The sequence below is a fragment of the Astyanax mexicanus genome, chromosome 25 (genome assembly GCF_023375975.1).
Source record: "Astyanax mexicanus isolate ESR-SI-001 chromosome 25, AstMex3_surface, whole genome shotgun sequence".
Lineage (NCBI taxonomy): Eukaryota > Metazoa > Chordata > Actinopteri > Characiformes > Acestrorhamphidae > Astyanax > Astyanax mexicanus.
In genome coordinates, this window is record NC_064432.1 from 22,024,108 (window position 1) to 22,046,838 (window position 22,731).

A 22,731-nucleotide genomic window follows, 5' to 3' on the forward strand; every position below is an offset into this window, starting at 1 on the left:
CAGTAGGTGGCGCTCTCCCTTCTTATAACTCCTGGTGTAATGCTGATCATCACGGGCGTCTGTTAGCTGATGAGCTGATGATGAGCTGGGGATCTGGTGCTTTTCCTGGTGATGCTGCATTGGCAGCGGTGGAAAAGAGGCGGGGCCTGACTTCACATGTATCAAGGAGGCATGCACTTGTCCTGGCTCTTCTAGTGTTCTGAACATCACAAGTAATAGGAGGAGTCCTAGTGAGGGTGTGGGTTCACTGGCTCTCTCATAAATTGGAGAGAAAATTGGTTAACACTTTAAATTATATTTTAAAAAATACACCAATTTTTTATGTTATTTTCTTCATATTGCAGAAAAGAAAACACGCAACAAATTCAGGGAGGAGCATTCAAATAATATTTATTAAACAAAGAATAAAAATAAATGCATAGACATCTCCAAAAATAGATAGAGGACATCATTGTACAACAGACGTATCGTATGAATCGTCATGCCAATATTCAGCACGACCGACAGCGGGAAGGCACTCCATAAGCAACCTGTGAAGACGCAACAAAGTTCTGGTCCGCGGTAAAATTCTAACTTTACCGCCGGAGAAACCGCAACGTTCCGAATTCACCGAGACACGCGAGCTCAGACTCTTTCCTTACCTTCAGTCAGATCTCCTGAAGAAACTCCAAAGCACAGAAATGGCCAGCCATGGTTTGCATGTGAACTCTATGATAAGCCAAAGTGCATTCTGCCCTCCTGCCCCCACCCCCCCCACACACACACACCTGCACCCGGACAGAACCCCAGCAACCACCCTTCTCAGCAACACACACCTGCCTCTCCTCCAGCCTCAGCTCCCAGAGTCCAATAATAAACATCCACTGACTCTCCTCCTCCTCCTCCTCCTCCTCCTCCAATCTTTGGCCTCAGCTTCAAACTGCATATTTTCCAACAATCAGGACCTTAAAGAAAAACAAAAACAACAAAAAATATATATTATGTATTTGAAGCGTTAACTGTTAACTACAAAAAAAATATATAATTTTTTTTATATTTTAGGTACCACAGATAAAAAAAAAACAAGCATAAAATAAAATGAAATAAAACAAAACAAAATAAAATAAAATAGAGCACTAAAAACTACAATAAAACACAAAACAAAATAAAATAGAAAACAAAAAATAAATAAAAATAAATAAATAAAAAAAGGAAAAAAAAAAACAATTTAATAAAAATAAATTAAAAACTAAAATGAAAAAACAATATATTAATAATAAAATTTAAATATGAAAAAATAAATTAGTATAATAAAATAAAAACTAAAATAAAATAAAAAGGAAAAAATATAATAAAAAATAAAATAATGTCAATTGTTAACTAAGAAAAACTAAGATTTTAATTAATATTTGAGGTACAGTAAATAAACAAACAAGAAGAGAACAAAATTAATAAAATAAAACACAAACTACACAAAATAAATAAATAAATAAAGTAGAGGACAAAACATAAATACAACTAAAATAAAATAAAATAAAAAGTAAAAAACAATCAAATAAAAGTAAAATAAAAACTAAACTAAAAAAACACAATATATAACAAATAATAAATAAATACATAGTTAAAAACTGCTAAAATTATAGTATAATAAAACAAAGTCTAAAATAAAATAAAATGAAAAAATATATATTATTAAAAACAAACTTAAGGAAAAAAATGAATTAAATTAGTGTGTGTGTGTGTGTGTGCATGATGGCCCTTCCCTTCTCCCCTACACTCAAAGGCCGTGAATCCAGGTCGAGGGAAAATCATGGGGTGGATATTTACCCTCTGGACCTGAATTTGCCCCTTTTGTGTTGAACTGGGATTAACTAACTGGAAGAAAACTAGAAAAACAACTCACCTTCACAAATATCCACGCTCGTCCAGTCCTTTAGGAGTTACTGGGTGCCACTTTGCAGTGGACTTATTGCTGCTTGGGCCTAAAATAAAAAGTGGAGAAAATAAAAGAGCATTAAATACATTATTAACAGCATTTAAAGAATTAACTGTAGAGCAGAAGTTCTCAAAATGAGAGCCGTTTACATTAGGGGGCGCTAAAGAGGCTACAGAAAAATCTAGTTTATTTGATAACTTAACAGCCAAACAATTGCATTGGTGGTGTTTAATTGTACATTATTGTAACGCAATACATCCACAGTTAAAATATGCATAATTAATTACTTAAATCTGGCATAAATTCTGCCACCTATAACAGTACACCTGCCACGTCATGTGACCCACCTAGAACGAGCTGGGTAAGCACACTATAAATACAGGACAAGGCTTTTAGCTAGCGTTCTAACATCCCGCTAGCAATGTGGGCTGAGGCCTGTAGGCCTGTAGTAGTGATGTGGTACAGTATTGGTAGACAGTGTGCTAATGCTGTAGTAGTGATGTGAGACAGTATAGGTTTTAAAAGGGCTAATCAGATCAGTGTATATGAGTATTTATGTTTATGTATCTCAGGTGGGAACAGCAGTAAACCTGTCTCGGGCCTGTTCTTGCTGTGCTCCGGAGCGTCCGTGTGGGCGGAGTGGACGGAGTGGGGGGTGTCTCGGTGCTCCGCCCCCCTGCCCCCTCCCCTCTGCTCGGGTATGGCGAGCACTAGCGGCCTCTGGTGGTGGTACTTCAGTCTGTAGGTGTCCGTCATGCAGTTGTCCACGTTGAAGTACGTAGTGAGAGCCACTCCGGGTCCCTGAGGGGCGGAGCTAGATGTGGAGGCGGAGTTGGAGGCGGGGGCTCGGGGTCTCTCGTCTGACGGCTCGCTGGCCCCGGACTCGCCCCGCTCCTGATCAGAGCCGGATTTGGAGCTCAGGTCGGACGAGGCCTGCCAGGGGTCCAGTCTGCGGTGATTGGCCGGTCGTGGGCTCGTCTGGGACGGCTCCTGCAGGAGGCGCGGGCGGAAGGGGGGGGTCCGGCCCTGTTTGGGTCGTGTGGCCAGAGGAGACTCGTCTCGGACGGGACGTCCCGGGCGGGGGGATTCGGGCGGGGCCGTCTCGCTGGTGCTGGAGCGGTAGGCGCTGTCCTCCTGCTCGGACGGGGGGTTGGTGGTCTCGTCTGAGCTGTTGCACTCGGAGCTGCTCAGCCTGGAGACCCGCCGCACCGCCGGGCTCTCGGGGGAACAGAGCGGGACGTCCTGCTGCTCAGGGGCCGTGGGGTCCCGCTCAGAGCCGGTTCCCTTCCGGGAGCTGCAGGAGGAGGAGTACCTCTGCTTCCGTCTGTAAAGAAGAACAACAACTCGGGTCAAAACTGAGGTCTGAGGAGAATTTTTTTGCCACGTAGTACTGGCTGCATACTTCTGTAAAATGCTGTACAATTATTAAAAACAATGTTAAACTAAATACAGCTCTGCAAAAAAATAAGAAACCCCCTAAAAATTACGAGTTTCTTTAATTTTACCACATTGAAAACCTCTGGAATATAATCAAGAGGAAGATGGATGATCACAAACCAGTAAAAACCAAACTGAACTGCTTGACTTTTTGCACCAGGAGTAAATGCATAAAGTTATCCAAAAGCAGTGTGTAAGACTGGTGGAGGAGAACATGATGCCAAGGTGGATAAAAACTATGATTAAAAAACAGGGTTATTCCACCAAATATTGATTTCTGAACTCTTAAAACTTTATGAATATGAACTTGTTTTCTTTACGTTATTTGAGGTCTGAAAGCTCTGCATCTTTTTTGTTATTTTAGTCATTTCTCATTTTCTGCAAATAAATTCCCTAATTTTTTTTGGGGGGGGGGGGGGGAATTTGGGAGAAATGTTGTCTGTAGTTTATAGAATAGATAATTTTACTCAAACATATTCCTATAAAAAGCAAAATCAGAGTGGTATCTTAATTTTTTCCTAGAGCTGTAGTTGTGGGCAAAGGTTTAAACACTTTTGTTTAAATGACGGGAACAATTAAGGAACAAAAGTCTGTATTAACAGTAGTGTTGGTGTGTGGTGTGGCGTTATATAGATACCGTGAGCTCGGGCTGCCCTTCATCAGGTGCTCAGTGTTCCTGCCCTGGACCTTTAACAGATGTTTACCTACGATCACAGATAACAGCAGGAATGAGAAAACATCATTGCTGAACCCAAACTGATCAAACAGCAGCGCTGCAGCTCCACAGCTTCAGCAGTAGGGGGCAGTAACAGCACGGCCTGAGCCGGGTCAGCAGGTGAGCAGTGGGCACGCTGCCCCATAAACATAATCATCATTTAATAATCATTTAAATTTTAAATCAATAAAACCACAAGATGGAACAGAACGTTTTGTTCTTTAAATCAGAGAACACACACACACACCCCTTTAACAAGCACAAAGGACTAAAGGTCAGCGCTAATTTTAGTTAACTTACAAGCCACTCTGCCAATCGCTCTTTAAATACTTAATGTTTGACTTTTAAGGTCAATGCTTTGATACACACACACACACACACACACATAGATGTCCAGCATTATTATTATTATTATTATTATTATTATTACCACCACCCTGTTAATCTAGAGCTTTCCAATATTGCCAACAGTTACTATTGAAAACCAATATTTTTCATCCCAGAACAATGACTTATATGTTTAAAGTTGTATTGCAACACATTGCATTGCTTTCCCTGACAGGGGAATTCACTATTAGGGCATTAGAGCATCACTGCTGAGGTAAATTCACTATTAGAGCAACACTGCAAAGGCAAATTCACTATTAGAACAGCACCGCTGAGGTAAATTGTTGATTAGATCAGCACTGCAAAGGTAAATTCATTATTAGAACAGCAATGCTGAGGTACATTCATGATTAGAACAGCAATGTTGAGGAGCATTCATGTTTAGAACAGCACTGCTGAGGTAAATCCATCATTAGAACAGCACTGCAAGGGTAAATTCATGATAAGAGCAGCACTGCTGAGGTAAATTCACGATTAGAACAGCCCCCAGCATATAAGTGAGCTGCTGTGTACAGTGGCAGCGAGGAGTGAGGGAGAGAGCCAGGATAAAGAGCTGAGAAATGGTAGGTTTTAGTTCATTTTTATGCTTTAATTACACAAATGAAATGAAGTAAAGTGTTCAGGATCACTTATATACATCTTTATAAACTAGCTGAAAGCAGCGAGCTGTGCAGGGCTTGGATAGAAACCCTCGCCCAGGATTTTTTGACATGTGGTTGTATAATAAGAGCAGCTCAAACACACAATACCAGTGTTGTAAAACAATGTGTGTGATCTAATTTTTTTTTTTATCCAGGCTTATAGTGGCCTAGATCTTTGCTCCCTCAGCTTTTCCACAGGCTGTGAGGAGGAGCTAAAGCTGAACACTTGGACTTTTTGGAAAGAGGTGCAGATTGTAAGTGAAATGCAGATTATACAGCTCTAATGCTGGAGCTGGGTTTGTGTAACCCGCCCCAAATGCAGCTGCAGGGTCATTAGCGACTGTGTAGAGCGGGCTTTTCCTCTGGCTCATGTTCTATCATAATCTTCCACTCTTTAGGACGGGGGTGGGCTGGCCTAAAACTGTAAGCTGCTTTTCTCTTTAGAGGCTTTTTTTGGGAAAGTTTTTACTGCGTGTTTTACGTGATTCGTTTAGCGAACGCAAAAACAGAGAAACCTGTACAAATCAGAACAACTGACCAAAAAAACGTGCTTTACTGGCACATGGGCTGCACAACAGACAGACTCAGAAAATCCTTCATTCCAAGAGCCATCAGACTCTTTAACTCCTCCTATCGGGGACGGGATGCTGCTGCTGACTGAGTTTAATCCAGGCACACCACATGGACATTATTCAACCACTTAACTTTACATTTACATTAACACTTCCCAAACCTCACTTACATTCAAGTACACTTTACTCATGATTGGGTATTCACATTTTCACATTCTCTTTTTAGAACTATATTTGTTACAGATGCATATTTATATTATATTTCTCTGTCACATCAGCCACTTTCATAATCAATGTCATTGCACATTGCACTTTGCTCTGTTAATTATTTAATTATTTATTGACCATTAGTAACATCTACTGCACTGCTCTGTTTACAGATATATCTTACCTTGTATAGTACGTTTTTTATAGCCTTATATTTTTTTAATTTATGTTTGAATATGTTTCTTATTGTATTGTGTTGTTGCTGCTGGATGCCTAAATTTCCTTCAGGATAAATAAAGTATCTCTCTATCTATCTCTCTATCTATCTCTCTATCTATCTATCTCTCTATCTATCTCTCTATCTATCTATCCTCTCTGCCTTTCTCTATATATATATATATATCTGTCTATCCATCTATCTATCTGTCTATCCATCTATCTATCCGTCTATCCGTCTATCCATCTATCCATCTATCCATCTATCCATTGTGGAAGATTGGCCTTAAAATAACAAGCTTACCTTATAATAATCATGCTAGAGCTTACCTTACAATAATCATGCTTGCTAAAGCCTTAGCTTAGATAATTAAAGCACATATTACACAAATATATCTATGTAAGCTATACTCTATATTCTCATCATCTTCTCGTAAACATTAATACTTAGTTACTAATCCACACGTAGACACATCGTATTCCACACGTAGACACATCATATAATTGCTTAAAAGAATCTCTCATCTCAGCAGCACTGACCCAAGGGTCAACTGTAGAAAACATGCTTCCTCTTTTTAATGGTAAAAACATCTTGCGGTCCCAGAGCATGGCAGACTGCAGGGTTCCTCTTTTCAGCTAGATTGAAACTAATGAATAAAACACAGACTACAGGGTTCCTCTTTTTAGCTGGATTGAAACTAGTGAATAAAGTACATTTTTGTAACCTTACATTAAAAGATTACTCTGAAAAGTTATACATACAACTTCAAGCTTTGTTTAAGATATACTAACTAACTAATCTTACGGTAGATATAACGATACCATTATAAAACGGAGAGTATGAACTAAAACTTACTGCAGATACACAGTGAGACAATGTGAATGTTAATTAACCATGGCCCGCCACAAATAGGGGAAGTTTATTGAGCAGGGGAATTAATAACCCATGGGGCCTGCCACAAAGGGGAACTGAATCTTCCCTTCTTCATTGAGCAGGGGAATCAATAACCCATAATAGAACCTCATTTAACCAAAGGCCCGCCACTTGGGGGAATTGAAACTTCCCGAGCAGTGTTTTTGGCAACTCACGATTCCCCAGAAAGCCTACTGGGCAAAGGTCAAACAGAAGTTCCGAGAAGGTCTAAATAAAACGAGTTCTGAGAAAGACTGAATAAAACTAAAAAGGGACTAATAATTAGAAAAACAGAAGTATTACTCATTCATGCCTAGCAACCACCTAGCAACCGAGGTACGTCACAAAAGGGTATAAAGATGGAGTCAGAAATACCGAGGTTCAGAAGAACTTGGGAGCGACTTACTAGCTTAGGCTAGGATGCTTTGCCTGTATTTGTTCTTCCCAGATATCTGAAATAAATCATACTTGTTCACTCTCAATCTCCGTGTCGACTGAATTCCTGGATCAACGAACATTCAACAGAGAAGCTAAAGACAGCACTTTTCTACAATTTGGTGACCTTCCGACGTGCGATCCAGGGTTTCGGCCGGCGAGGACACAGCTGACAGATTTCTTCACTCATTTGGGCCCATCCTACACAGGTGAGCAGATTGCCTTTTTATTAAAAAATCTGCATATTGGATATTTCAAACAGAATGAGTGATGGGATCCAGTAAGCTACATCCTGGTAAATTGGATTGAACAACTAAAATTTTTTATTATTATTTTCTCTTCTATTTTATGTTTAAGAAACCGGTATAAAGGATAAAAGGATAAAAGGAAAAAGGATAAAGGATAAGGAAAACAGTGCTTAATGAGACCGGGTGCTGGCGTGCCCCATCTGCCCATATTGGGTTAGATTAATGGCTAGGACGTGGTGTTCCTTGAAAGTGGTTACTTCTAAATAAATTAAAAGGACTGGGAGCTGGCGTACCCCACTCACACGTGATCAATGTGAGATAATTGCCGGGACAGACGGGGTCATCCTTAGGCGTGGTCCACCTTAAACCCAGACGGTTATACAAACTGCTGGGAGATTTTTAAAACTTTTTTATTTTCTTTATTTTTAAGTTTTTAGTTTAAAGAACGAGCACTGAAATACTCTGAAGTAGTGTTTTCTGCTTAGGTGCAGGAAAGAAGGATAAGAGTATGTAGTTTAAATAAAAATAAGAAAAACAAAATAAAAATACATATGCTATTGGTATTGTACAACTGAGGTAAAGCAATTGCTAATTGTTGATTTAATTGTTGTATGTGATTTGTGCGCGCGGGGGGGTAAAATAACATAATAAAATAGCATAATAATAAAATGTATATATATATATATATATATATATATATATATATATATATATATATATATATATACATATATAAAATAAATAGGATAGTTGGAGTATTTAACAATCCTACAGAACAATGGGTGTAATCCACTTGTTTAAGTGATGATGACTGAATAGGCACAGTAAAAGGGTGTACGAGTGTCTGTTACAGGGATTAAAAGTGTACCAGTGAGTGTGAAAGTGTATGGCAGCGAATTAAAAGAGTGTGTGTAAGACAGAGTGCGTGAAACAGAAGTGTGTGCGTATGTGTTGGAGTGTGTGTGAAACTGTCTGTAAGCGGGGCTCCTGTGAGCGGTGTGATTGGTTGAGTGTACGAAATCTTGTGTGACAACGAAATAGGAATGGATGAGTCCCACTGCAGGGGAGGAGTCCAAGGTGAAGTAGGTGGAGTTGGTCCAGCCTATTGGCTTTAGACTGAGAGGTTGGTTATTTGTGAATTAACACTTGTGAGATATCATAGAAAATAGAACATAAGTTCAGTAGGGAAATAGAGTAATACACAGTGAAAATGGGGGACAGAGGTGAACAGGGGGAAAAGGCTTTTGTATGGGTAGATAGATATATATATATATATAAGAAAATAATAAGGATATAAAAAACCTAACTATACAAGGTAAATATCTATCTGTACACGGAGCAGTGCAGTCGATATTACTAATGGTCATAAATAATTAAATAATTAACAGAGTAAAGTGCAATGACATCTATTATGACAGTGACTAATGTGAAATAGAAATATAATATAATATACATATGCATACGTTATAAGACAGTTCTAAAATGAAAATGTGAAAATGTGAATACCCAATCATGAGTACAGTGTACTTTAATGTAAGCAAGGTTGGGGAAGTGTTAATATAAATAATTAAGTTGTTGAATAATGTCAGAGAAGGTGTGTGACTGGATAGATAATTAGAGAATTTAGAGAACTTAATAAAGGGATTATGGGGTTGGTTAGCAAAACAAATAAAAAATAAAACACAGAAAAGGGGGAGTCAGAATTGAGGAAAATAATTAGCTTCATTTTGGGTATTGGACTATATCTTGGGGGCCCTAACCTAACAGGGACATATGTCTAACTCTATATTCTATAAGCAAATCTAATAATGGAAATAATGAATGTGTGTGGCGGTGTCGGAATCGTTTCCTATTGCAGAAATACTAAGCAATTTGGATTGGCCATTTTTGCAGTGCTTTGTAAAAACTGAGCAGTACATTTTTTCCCCATAGAGTTCACTATTAATTACATTATATTATAATAATATTGTACAGAAGATGTATGCTGGAAATTCCAAAATATACTATGCCATGCAGTACTGTTGTGTCAGATGTCCTCAGAGCAGGACAAATAAACATGGTTTCTTGTTTGATTGTTAAATAATCAGTTCAATAAATAGAAAAATGCTACATAGTGAATAGTGAATGAATTAATGAGTGAGCCATTCCAAACACAGCTTTTTCTATCAGGTGATTTAGTCAATTATCTTACTATTCGTTTCTTATTCAGACTGATCTCAGTTCAGTCCTAGCTGAATGAGACTTATATAAGACAGATGTAATATCAAATTTCTCTATGTTCTCATGTATCTCAGGCTATGCCGACATTTTGATCCTCTTAAGAGGGATAGTTGATTTCAGAAACCAATGAGGAAAGACCTTATTTATTTGAAAAATGAAACTCAGTATTGGATGTAATACAAGCATTAGTGAATTGGGTCTTTCTCATTTTAAATAAGGGGAAATACAATGAGTTTGAAAATGCAGCTCTCTGTTTTGCTTTACAGTATTAAATTAGACTAGAAAGAGATCTGGAAAACAGCATAAATTTAGTTTTCATGCTTATACAATGCCACCTATAAAACAAATGCATAATTTTCTGGCTGTAGCATGAACAAAATCAGCTAAGCAATATAAAATTGTTTCATCTGCATAAAGGTAAAGTTTGCAATCTGAGAAGCAGAGCCAGCAATATAATTTATGTATATATTAAATAAAACTGGACCAAAATTTAACCTTGTGGTACATCTGTGAGATACAGATGCCAAATCTGAATAATATTCATTGACATGCACTCTTTGGGGTCTATTCCAGAGCAGTGGCATCAAAGCAAATAATTTAAGCTAAATTCAGTGGGAGAAAAAGGGTGATACTGATGGTAATAAGGAAAATCTGTATACAATAATAACAAATAATAAACTATGGATACTCGGTGCCTTGCACAGGCTTTCACTGTGAACACCAGAGTGTGAGTTTATGACAGTATGACATACCTGGGTTTGTGCTCCCTAGCTGTACCCTGTACACTACAGCACTGAATGTTGATAAAACAGTGCTGCTACGCTGTGTGTGGTTCAGTGGGATAGGCTGGTTAGCCAAAGACGGGTAAGATCCCAACGTACTACAAAGGGACAACCTAAGGCAGGCACAGTCTCGATCTGACCACCACATGCATTTTAACAGAAAACAGAGAAAACATCATGGAAGGGAAGCGCAGCCCAGGGGGAGAGTGAGTGGATGAATGGAGTGATGGGGTGTGTGTCAGTGGAGGCTTGTGCAGGGTAGACCAGCCCAGTGGACAGGGGAAAGACAACAGAGGGTGGAGCAATTTTGTGTTAAGTTTTCTGAAACAGAAATTCTGTTTCAGAACAAGGGGGAGATGTAAATAGATCACCAATATTACCACCATTTTTGACCAATCATTATTTTATAGATATAGAGCATTTTTTTTTTTTTTTTTTAAACTTTTAGCTTGTTTATTTTTTAAAGTTTGGTTTTAAAACAACCTCTATGCAGATGAGCAATTACTTTCAGCAATATTGTAACAGTCTTAACTAGCATAAGACACACTCAATCCTAATTTAAAAAGAAGAAATAAGAAACTTAGAAATCATAAAATTGAACTTTCACTATTCAACATGTGAGCCACTTTTTGAGCAAGGGAAACAGTAAGTGAGATTTGATAAATTGTTTAAGGAAATACATGTATTGTTGATCATTGTGAAAAGCAATCTGCTTGGCATTGTATATGCATAAATACATATTGAAAATATTGAAAAGTAAATGTAAAGCATTGTTCGGATTTACTTGCTATAATAACGTGGACAAAGCAAAGCATAACATCTGTGTTTATGGATATTGATAATATTATTGTTTGTAATGGAACGATTGATACAGAGAAAAATAATCACGTTCCACTTATCCCAATTCTTAAAGCACTAAATAAAATCAACTAAATCTAGAAATCAAGGCTTTATAAAATCTTGGGAACTGAATAAAGTCAGAATCATAACTTCTTAATAAATAGCACACCGCAGAAAATTAAAGTGGCAGGTAAAATAATATAGCCACAAGCGGTGATGCTAAAGTCCAAGCAAAAGTAACCCAAGAAAGCCCAGTACATCAACATGGAACCATTCCTGACACAGAAGCCACATTATGTGTAGTTTGTGCAGAATTTAAAACTTTGGGCCCTGATATTCTATCAATCAGTGTGGAGATGAATGGGAGAATAGAGCAGCTGATCATTAAAACTTTGCATGGAGCAATGATAATAAACATATAGGTTCAGGGTGGGTTGAGGCAATTCCTACCATTAAGGAGGATGCTCGCTCAGTTTGCAAAATGTTGATCAACCACTGGATTCCACAACATGGGTTTCCTAGGAAAATCCACTCGGATAACGGGACGCATTTTACCAGCAAAACACTGCAGTGGGTAGAGCAAGCGTTGGGCTTGCGCCATAGCTATGGTTCTGTATATCATCCCGCCTCACAGGGTCAGGTGGAGCGGATGAATCAAAATTTGAAGGCCAAACTAGCAAAAATTAAACTGACCACAGGCATGAATTGGCTTGATGCCTTACCAATTGCCCTGATCAGCATTAGGAGTTCAGTGAACAGAAGCACAGGCTTCTCCCCATTTGAACTGGTCAGAGGCGTAGCATTCCCGGGGCCGCAGACTGCACTAAAAGCCCCATCCGAACTGCCTCATGGCACTACCAACCAAGGTTACGATCAAGTGTTCAATAAGTTAAAAGCTGTATGTGAAGCTTTTTCTGTGCAGGTACAGAACACACGGGAGCAGACACCAGAGGAGGATAACCCCCCCGAGTTGGCCATAACTCCGTGGGTATACCTGAGAGTCATAAAGCGGAAGTGGTCTGAACCCAGGTGGACAGGCCCATTCCGGGTGGCGGAGAGGACAAGCCACGCAGTCCGGCTGGACGGCAAAGGCACTTCCTGGTATCATCTCTCCCAGTGTCGGCCTGCTGATCAACCACAAGCCAAGGCAACCGGATCAGAACAGGCAGAAAAGGAGGCCTCCACCAACATAGGGGCAGAATAATCCCCTGAGGCCAGGGGCACGTCGAGGGTAGTCTACCCCTCGCCTCCAGCGCAGATCAACTAGTGCCACCTAGGGCACCAACCTGCGCCACCTGAATTACCACCCTGAGACTCCCTGGGGAGTTGAAGAACTGAACTTTTACACCTTTACACATACACATATAGGGCTATAATCAACTATTTACTCATTAGGGGGAACACACTTGTTTTAGCTATGGCATGGTATGGCAGACGGGGTGGGGGCAGGACTGAAGAAAGGAATGGGGATTGCCTAAGCTGGTCAAATCTACAGATGGGAGTGATTCCAACATATCTGAAAGTACTATTGGTAGTACTGCTGGTTGGCATGCTCTGGGTAGACATAGCGCTTCAGAGAAAAGCTGAACCAATTAGTAAGAACAATGACACGACAGCTGTAAACCCTCCAACTAAATACACCCCACATAAGGCCCGTTCAGGCAACAATAATTTTCACCGGACTAAACGCTCGACAGATAACCAAAACGCATGTGTACAGAAGTTTAGGGGAATTAATCTAGAATATGTTATAAATACTAAAACAGCATACAATTTCGACCTATGTGACGTAATCAACTGTAACGGTCAGAATTCAACATGGCGGGGCTATCCCATATATCTGTGCTACTCGAAATACGCTAATGAACAGTGCACTGCAGGACAGGCACAATGGCTTAAAACTATCGAACTATGTCCAAACTCAGCCAATGTTTTCCTTAGCACCGATGGTCGCTCGTCTAATGGCATTTATGAGATAGTATCCAACTCCATGTATTTTAATTTGAAGCGTATCAGGATGCAACGTGACAAATCCGGGGTCCAAAACCCAATCACGTTGTCTGTACATTGGTCAAATATGCGGGAGTCAACAATCTATTTGACATTGGGGGTATCAATAACGGGAACAGATCCATTAGGTGTAATAAAGGTTAGAGTGTTACGCACACCTCCAAAGCATCTGCCGAAAGCAGGGGCAACCCCATCACCAAATGATAACGCTACTACCCCTGACGGTGCAGTACCAACATTGGTAGGTTCAGACTACTCGACATGGACACCCGAGGACATACTAAGGCTAACTATGGGGTACAGTAACGATAATTTGTGGCTGACCTGGATAGCGGGTCAGGCTCGGGAGGCCGGGATGGAAGGCTGCGTGGCATGTGCAGAAGCTAGACCCCCATTATATTTAAGTACGGCCCCACTATATCCAAACGCTGATCCGATAGGGTTTAGCTGTTTAATCAAAATGACTCGTATGGCTACTCCACCGAACTGCACCACGCTTTCAACCATTTTTCCAGTAATTCCTAATAACACAGGCTCAGGTCCCTTCCAAGTCCCAAAAACCGGCAATTTTACTTGCTTCCGACGCACTAAGGGCAATGTTACCCATCCGCCTCAAATTCTGGGAGAAATACAATCATCTTGGTGTCATACTATTTTTACTGATACATCTAACAATTCGGTTGGCGAATGGGCCAGGGCGGGACTGTACTATTATTGTGGCGGTTCCTCATTGTTGCTGAGGCTCCCCATATGGAGCAAGGGCCTGTGTGCTATGGTTAGACTGTTATCTCCAATTACCCTGTTTGGTCCCAGTACTGGAAAACCTACACTACATGGATCCAGAAGTAGACGTGACGTTTCATTCGATCTTACTAAAAACACACCCACATATATAGACTCGATTGGGGTTCCGAGGGGCGTTCCAGATGAACATAAATTAGTGGACCAGGTTTCAGCCGGATTTGAAAGTATCTTAATCTGGATTACTCCAAATAAAAATGTTGACCGAATTAATTACGTCAATTATCAGGTAATGAGACTGGCTAATATAACTGGTGTAGCGGTAACAGGATTAGCATCCCAATTGTCTGCAACGTCACTAATGACCATTCAAAATAGGATAGCTCTGGACATGCTATTGGCTGAAAAAGGAGGGGTATGTCACATGATTAGAACTGAGTCTACAACCGAGTGCTGTACCGTCATTCCTAACAACACTGCACCTGATGGGTCCGTAACAAAAGCTTTGGACGCCCTTAAGGCACTCTCAAAAGAAATGACAGATAATACAGGGGTCGACAATCCGCTTACCAACTGGTTAGATAGAACTTTTGGCCAGTGGAAGGCTGTTTTTTTATCACTGGCATCTGCTCTTGCAATATTTGTGGCCATCATAGTCACGTGCGGATGCTGCTGTATTCCTTGCTTACGAACCCTCATAGAGCGTACCATTGTTAAAATGTTTGACGACAAACAGCGGCCGCCTGATTATATGATGTCACTATTGGATGCTAGCCCAGAGAACCACGGGGGTTCTGTAGACTTCGAGCTTGACTTCGAGCTTAGTGTTGACCTGTCTTAGGACAGGCCAAAAGGAGGAATTGTGGAAGATTGGCCTTAAAATAACAAGCTTACCTTATAATAATCATGCTAGAGCTTACCTTACAATAATCATGCTTGCTAAAGCCTTAGCTTAGATAATTAAAGCACATATTACACAAATATATCTATGTAAGCTATACTCTATATTCTCATCATCTTCTCGTAAACATTAATACTTAGTTACTAATCCACACGTAGACACATCGTATTCCACACGTAGACACATCATATAATTGCTTAAAAGAATCTCTCATCTCAGCAGCACTGACCCAAGGGTCAACTGTAGAAAACATGCTTCCTCTTTTTAATGGTAAAAACATCTTGCGGTCCCAGAGCATGGCAGACTGCAGGGTTCCTCTTTTCAGCTAGATTGAAACTAATGAATAAAACACAGACTACAGGGTTCCTCTTTTTAGCTGGATTGAAACTAGTGAATAAAGTACATTTTTGTAACCTTACATTAAAAGATTACTCTGAAAAGTTATACATACAACTTCAAGCTTTGTTTAAGATATACTAACTAACTAATCTTACGGTAGATATAACGATACCATTATAAAACGGAGAGTATGAACTAAAACTTACTGCAGATACACAGTGAGACAATGTGAATGTTAATTAACCATGGCCCGCCACAAATAGGGGAAGTTTATTGAGCAGGGGAATTAATAACCCATGGGGCCTGCCACAAAGGGGAACTGAATCTTCCCTTCTTCATTGAGCAGGGGAATCAATAACCCATAATAGAACCTCATTTAACCAAAGGCCCGCCACTTGGGGGAATTGAAACTTCCCGAGCAGTGTTTTTGGCAACTCACGATTCCCCAGAAAGCCTACTGGGCAAAGGTCAAACAGAAGTTCCGAGAAGGTCTAAATAAAACGAGTTCTGAGAAAGACTGAATAAAACTAAAAAGGGACTAATAATTAGAAAAACAGAAGTATTACTCATTCATGCCTAGCAACCACCTAGCAACCGAGGTACGTCACAAAAGGGTATAAAGATGGAGTCAGAAATACCGAGGTTCAGAAGAACTTGGGAGCGACTTACTAGCTTAGGCTAGGATGCTTTGCCTGTATTTGTTCTTCCCAGATATCTGAAATAAATCATACTTGTTCACTCTCAATCTCCGTGTCGACTGAATTCCTGGATCAACGAACATTCAACAGAGAAGCTAAAGACAGCACTTTTCTACACCATCTATCTATCTATCTATCTATCTATCCTCTCTGCCTTTCTCTCTATATATATCTGTCTATCCATCTATCTATCTATCCTCTCTGCCTTTCTCTATATATATCTGTCTATCTATCTATCTGTCTATCTGTCTATCTATCTGTCTATCTATCTGTCTATCTATCTGTCTATCTATCTGTCTATCTATCTGTCTATCTATCCTCTCTGCCATTCTATCTATCTATCTATCTATCTATCTATCTATCTATCTATCTATCTATCTATCTACATACAGCGGTGTATGAGTTTCACGCACATGTGAAAAGAGTCATTGCTGTAGAGTTTATTACTATTTATTTAATGCTGAAATTTAAATTAAATCTCTCTCTCTCTCACACGCATTTGTTTTTCTATCCTTTTTATATCTTTATTCATAAAATAATAACTGTACCTAATTCATACCACCCCTACACCTAAACCCAACCTCAGTCACCAAAAATAAAATATTTCACTCCTTTAGTTTCTTTAATTAAAGTTCGCATTAACCCTTTAAAACCCTGCATCCATTACAACGGACATCACTTATTTCCTTTTTTAACATTGTGTTGCACATACCAATAATTAGGACTAATAATTATGAACCAGCCAATGAACACGTTTACAAGCCAAAGAAACAGTAGTTTAGCTCCGCCCACTTCACTAGAAAAAAAACGGCAGCTCAGTAATAAGAATAATAAGTAATAAGAGCTTATATGTGCTAATTTTATGTGATTTAGACACTTTAATCATGTATGTTTAATGTGAAGGAATGGTTTGTGACATAAAAACATCCATATCAAACATAAAATAAAAATGTTGGACATAAACAATTAAAAATATTTAAGCTAAATTGGATTTAACTGGACTTAAGAGTATTAAATTCTTCTTTTGTGTGCATAACTGGCAGAATACAGAATTTTTCTATTTTTCTGTAAAAGAAAACTTGGGTGTAGGTTCCCACTAGTGTGCATAGAAAAAATATTTACAGTAGAATAAATAGAATAATAAAATAGAATATACAGGTAACTGTAGGTGTGGGGTTTATAGATGTAACTGGTACTCACCGTGACACAATGGAGAGCGCACTGGCTCAGGTTTAGAGTCGCCGCGATTGTGATGAACTTGACCCCTGAGAGGAAGAGGATTAAATTTTAACAATTTATAACCAAGCAGAAAATTGCTGTGTTTCTATCTAAATACACATTTTACAACAAACAAACAAACATACATTATAACGCTTCAAAAAGCTGCTAAACGGAAACAATGAGTAATATTTAATGATTTTCCGCTCAGCTTTGGAAGATAAACACTAAGAATAATGTTTGTTGATAACAGAAAAGTTGTAAAAGCCTCCGCTACACACTTATATTCTGTGAATAATCAAACATTTATGCTTATATTCAGTTACAGACTTCCTGCACAACCAACAAACACACAGGCCGTGTCCCAAATTGCTCAAATCCACATTAAAATTAAAATATAGCATCCCTCTATTCTTTCTTCTGTTTCCCTGCATACTTTATTATCCCCCCTTAAACACTGCCCACAGGATGCTGTGCTGTTGGTGGACATTCCACCTTAAAACAGCAATGCAGTTACATTATGCCTCCTGTAAGCTCTTAGTCATTTAAGGTGGAACAGAGAAACTCTGTAAGAAACTGGAGAAAATCTTATCCAGCCTCATTAGTGCAGCATCAGTGGTTGGAGCGGTGCAGTGGATAACACCACTCCCTGTCAGTGAGCTAACTACCACATCACACATTGCATGGGAGACGGGGGTTCAATTCCCAGCCTGGGTGACTGGATGCTTTGCTACACCAATAAGAGTCCTTGGGCTAGACTCCTAACGCTACATTGGTTTACCTCTGTAATAGAAAGAACTTCGCTCTGGATAAGAGTATCAGCTAAACGCCATAAATGTAACTGTAAATGTTCGTTCTCAGGCTGAAGATCAGGATGTTCTCAGTACCTGATCTGCTGAGTTTCTGGAGTCACTCGCAGCTCCTTCCCAGCGAAGTTCTCTACGCCTGGCGAATCAGGATTGGTGGATCCGCTGCTCAGCCTATCGCTGCTCTCGTAGCCCGACTCAGTCCTCTGGATCGTCCAGTTGTCACCCCTCAGGCCGCCGTTGGCTCCGCCCTTAGGGCGTGGTGCCGAGCTGGTGGGCGTGGCTCTGCGCTGAGACTCTTGAGAACTGCGGCTCTCCGTCTCCAGCCTGGACTCGTCCTCGTAGATGGTCATCAGGCCTTTCTGCTTCCGCTCCGTTAGCGCCCTCTCCTGGCCGAGCCGCCGGCTGCAAGAGATGGAGGACAGAATACTTTTTAAAAGGTCAGCTTTCTGAACTTTATAAAGGTTGAGAATATGCACAGGGGAAACTGGAAAAGTGTAAATATGAGCTTCACACAAACGGTAAGGGAATACTGGGATCGTACGTATGGGATCCTACCGGTTGCAGCGCGGGCTCCCGTGCTGCTGCTGCTGCTGCTGCTGGCGGCGCTCCAGCTCGTTCAGGACCCGGTCTACGTTCAGGACCTCCCGCACCGGACGCCAGGACGGCTTAGACCTCTCGCGCTCAGACACGTCCCCCAGCTCGTACTGTCCCGAGGAGGAGGAGTCGTGTCTCCGGGCCGAAGGGTCCGGGTGCGAGCGGGGGTCCTGGGGTGACCCGCGGGGGTAGAAGGAGGAGCGCTCCGGGCGGGACGGGCGACAGAGAGCGGGACGGTGTCTCTGGTCAGAGTGCGAGCGAAGACCGTTCTCAGTGGGAGAAGAGGACCTGGGATACGCCATATCTAAACACAGAGTGGATTACTATCAATTAATGCATTTCAATTAATATATTATATTACACCAACAAACTAAACTAACTGAAGCTAATTCAGCACAGTGGCTCACTACTAAATTACTCAATTACCAAAGTAATTAACTAATCAGTGACGTCCAAATGAAAGTTGATCATTTTTTTCTGTTTATCTGCTTCACAAATGTTACCAATTTTTCACAAATTTTATTACCCAATTTGACCACAATTTAGGTTAATTAGCTCAGTTGTTTTGTCTTTAAATTTGGCCATTTTTCAAATTAATCAATAGCACAGCTTTAGTTTTTACATTCATTTATTGATTTTACATATTTTTCTCTTTAATATTATTGTTCATACTCAAATGTTCTCCGAGACAATTTACCCATCCACAAGCGCATGACTCCACCTCTTTTCCATCATCACTAGGCAGCGGCAACATGATCTGAAGAAAGTGCCAGATCCCCAGTTCTGATACATCAGCTAACAGACACCTGTGCTGACCAACATTACATTACACTAGAAGTAATAAGGGGAGAGAGCACCATCTACCCACCCAAACCTAGCAGGGCTTACTGTGATCTCTCGGACTCTGGCTGCTGAGATTTATTGAAGGTGCTGGAAAAATTTGACATAATGATTTAAGAGTTAAGAAACAAATTACTTTGTTTTTTTAAGAAAGAAACTGGCTCTCATCAGGACCGCCCCAGGATAACTTTTAAGTTACTACATGATTCCTTATGTGTTCCTTCATAGTCTGGATCACTTCAGTATTCATTTACTATGTATGATAAAAAAAAAAAAGAAAAACATTGAATAATTTGAATAAGAAGTGTCCAAACTTTTGACTGGTACTGTATATGTAAATGTGCTATGTTCTGATTGGCTGTAAAAGAAGTGAAATTTTATTAGAAAACAGTAAGTACAGTACAGTTCTCTCAGATTTTGCTCTTTAAGGTGTGATCCCATTCTTCACTCTCTCTCCGGAAGTGTGTGTTTAAAGTGAATCTGGAGAGTTGTGTGTGTGTGTGTGGATACACTCGCTGTGAGCTAGCCTCTAGTTTGGGAGACAGATGGTGCGCTATGCTTCTGGATGTTGGCCAACACCGTAAACCATTTTCCTGAGCAAGCGCTGCCCTCAGAATGCCCTTCTGTAGAGGACACACCCCCCTCTACCCTAAGACCCGCACAGAAACAAAGAGCTGCAACATCCTGCCAGTGGGTTACTCTATCAGGTAATATTATATACACGGTGTGTAAAATTATATACAGGGTATTTTATGTGAGTGTGTGTGAACGTAGTGATGATACAGTATTTATAAGTGATTATAATATTACAGTGAAAGGATGGAGGCTACAATAGATTAGACCCTGGAGCCTCTAGCCTGGATACAAGGTGAGATACGTTATGGTTGGGTATGAAGATGTTCAGGTTCAGTATGGCATGCTTTAGCATAGACAATTAAGTTTGGCCGTGGGCCAGATATTTTCCAAGCCATTTTCCATCCCATTAATGGGATGGAGCTACAGACTAGCAGCTCTCCAGCCCAGAGGGTTGTTGAACCCAACTGCAGAACAGTTGATCTCAAAGCAGGTAAACCCAAGAAGAAAGAAAAACAATAAATAAATAAACACACCCTTATAAGGAGATAGGGAGCACAAGAACGGGTGGAAAAACGAGAACAGGCGAAACTAAAGTCACGCACGACAGAAAGACAGGGGAGGAGTGTAAACAAAAGCTCACCAGAGAAGCATTTTTTTTTTTCCCTTATCTGGCCCACAGCCCACCTATTGCCGACCCCTGCTTTAGCACATTTACCTACAGATGTTGCTACAGCTGGGCCTGTAGGGTCAGTGCTAATTGCAAAAAACGTAAAATTGGATGTAAAAACCCAGTATTAAAATATAGTTATAAAAATATTAACGTTTTCATCCATTTCAACCAAAAAGTATTTTCTTTGTTTTCTAATTTTTCCATGTTTGTATCTTGTAACAAAAGTTGGATTATGGTTGGATTATACCATCAGAACCATCAGAGTAACATTAGCAGTTTAATTTTCTGACCGTATCAAACTACATTCAAAAATAGAAAATTGGGTATAAAACTTAAATCATTTGAATTTTCATACAATATTTCAATTATCTAATTTTTTATTTCAGCCTTCGCAAACCAAATTTCAAGAAAAATAAAAAGGTGAATAGTCAGTGTAACTTTTATCAGTTTAATTTCTGACCATATTAAGCAAAATCAAAAATAGAAAATTAGGTATAAAAATGTGTTTTTATCCATTTTTTCAATTATCTAGTTTTTCGTTTCAGCCTTTCACAAAGTGAATTTTAAGAAAAATAAAAAGTTGAATCTTTTCTTGAATTTTAAATTTATCCATTCTTGTATCTTTTAACACAAATCTGATGCTATAAAACTTGTAAAATGCAAAAATGTAAATATAAAAAAATAAAGAAAAACTCCAGTTGTGAGGGGCAGAGATGAAAAAAATAAAATTGGAAAAACAGATGAAAACTTATTTCTTGGACACTAAACTACATAAAAAAAGAAGAAGAAATAATGAGTTTTAAAACTCTGGATACCAGGTGAAAAACTTCAAGAGCAGTAATTACAGCCATTTTAAATATATAATACTGTATCTTAAATTATAATATTAATGCACACTGGACTGAATTTATTTGTTAACTCGAGGAAAAAGGGAATTGTAGCTGTTTTTAACACTCTAAGGCCTCTAATGGCTTCAATAATAACATATTGTAAATTGGTATTAAACTTGTGTCTTACTGGTACATTAGAGCTTATGAGAAATATCTCCACCCAGCACTTTTGCAGTCCAGGTTTATTGATCACTACATCACTATAAACATTGTTGAAATGGACCAACCAGCTTCTCTTAGTCCAGAGATCAACTGGACAATATCTTTAAGTGCATTGTGATCTCTTACCAAGAGGTACACTACCCAAAAGTAGCAAATAGGAGTCTTTTTATATGGAAAGATATTAAGCCTAATTAGCCACAAAAACATATTTTAGATTGGATTTAAGTATTTGTACAGATGCTACGCTAATGCTGTTAAACACTGACCTGTCACCATTTTTTTTTCTATTACTCAAAACCTAATTTCAACTAATACAAAAACACAACAGAAAAGTACGGTAGACTCTTCTTAAACATTTTTATTTGTTTGTTGTGTGTGTATATACACCCACACACGCCCTATATTTGCTTTATTAAATGAGTGTAATAGCTGATGCAGAAACATGCTGTAACAGCCGGACCGGAGACAGAGTCTCATAAAACCCAAAAAGCCCAAAAATCGGCTTACGGGGTCGTCATATGGTGCTGGAGTGCTCACAGAGCCAGAGGCCACTGTGTTAATGCTCACTAATGCTGTTTTGGGAGGCTGATGGTTTCTCCTTGACGTTCCACACAGAGTTTCTGTATAACCACTTTCCAAACCAAACACAGTTCACTACATTACACTACAGAGCATTAACTGAACACCTTTCCCTAAAAACTAATATTATAAAGCCATCAACACACATACATATACTGAAATATACTGAACCTTCA

General features: G+C 39.5%; 1 protein-coding gene and 1 long non-coding RNA gene across 5 annotated transcripts in view; one reads left to right on the forward strand and one right to left on the reverse strand.

Moving 5' to 3' along the window:
• Window positions 1-373: 373 nt before the first annotated feature.
• The window catches only part of usp53b (ubiquitin specific peptidase 53b), a 50,492-nt gene continuing 28,134 nt past the window's right edge, over window positions 374-22,731 (reverse strand). For all 4 annotated transcript variants that reach the window (XM_049472266.1, XM_049472265.1, XM_049472264.1 and 1 more), the window contains exons 13-19: window positions 18,800-19,142; window positions 18,323-18,646; window positions 17,418-17,482; window positions 3,990-4,056; window positions 2,506-3,239; window positions 1,883-1,961; window positions 374-944 (exon numbers count right to left, since the gene is read on the reverse strand). In XM_049472266.1, coding sequence (XP_049328223.1) covers window positions 1,885-1,961; window positions 2,506-3,239; window positions 3,990-4,056; window positions 17,418-17,482; window positions 18,323-18,646; window positions 18,800-19,142 — 1,610 coding nt within the window. In that variant the 3' untranslated portion in view covers window positions 374-944; window positions 1,883-1,884. The remainder of the gene's footprint in view (window positions 945-1,882; window positions 1,962-2,505; window positions 3,240-3,989; window positions 4,057-17,417; window positions 17,483-18,322; window positions 18,647-18,799; window positions 19,143-22,731) is intronic.
• On the forward strand, window positions 8,585-9,373 carry LOC125787696 (uncharacterized). Its single transcript, XR_007429483.1, has 2 exons — window positions 8,585-8,772; window positions 8,872-9,373. It is a non-coding gene; the product is annotated as an uncharacterized LOC125787696 (long non-coding RNA).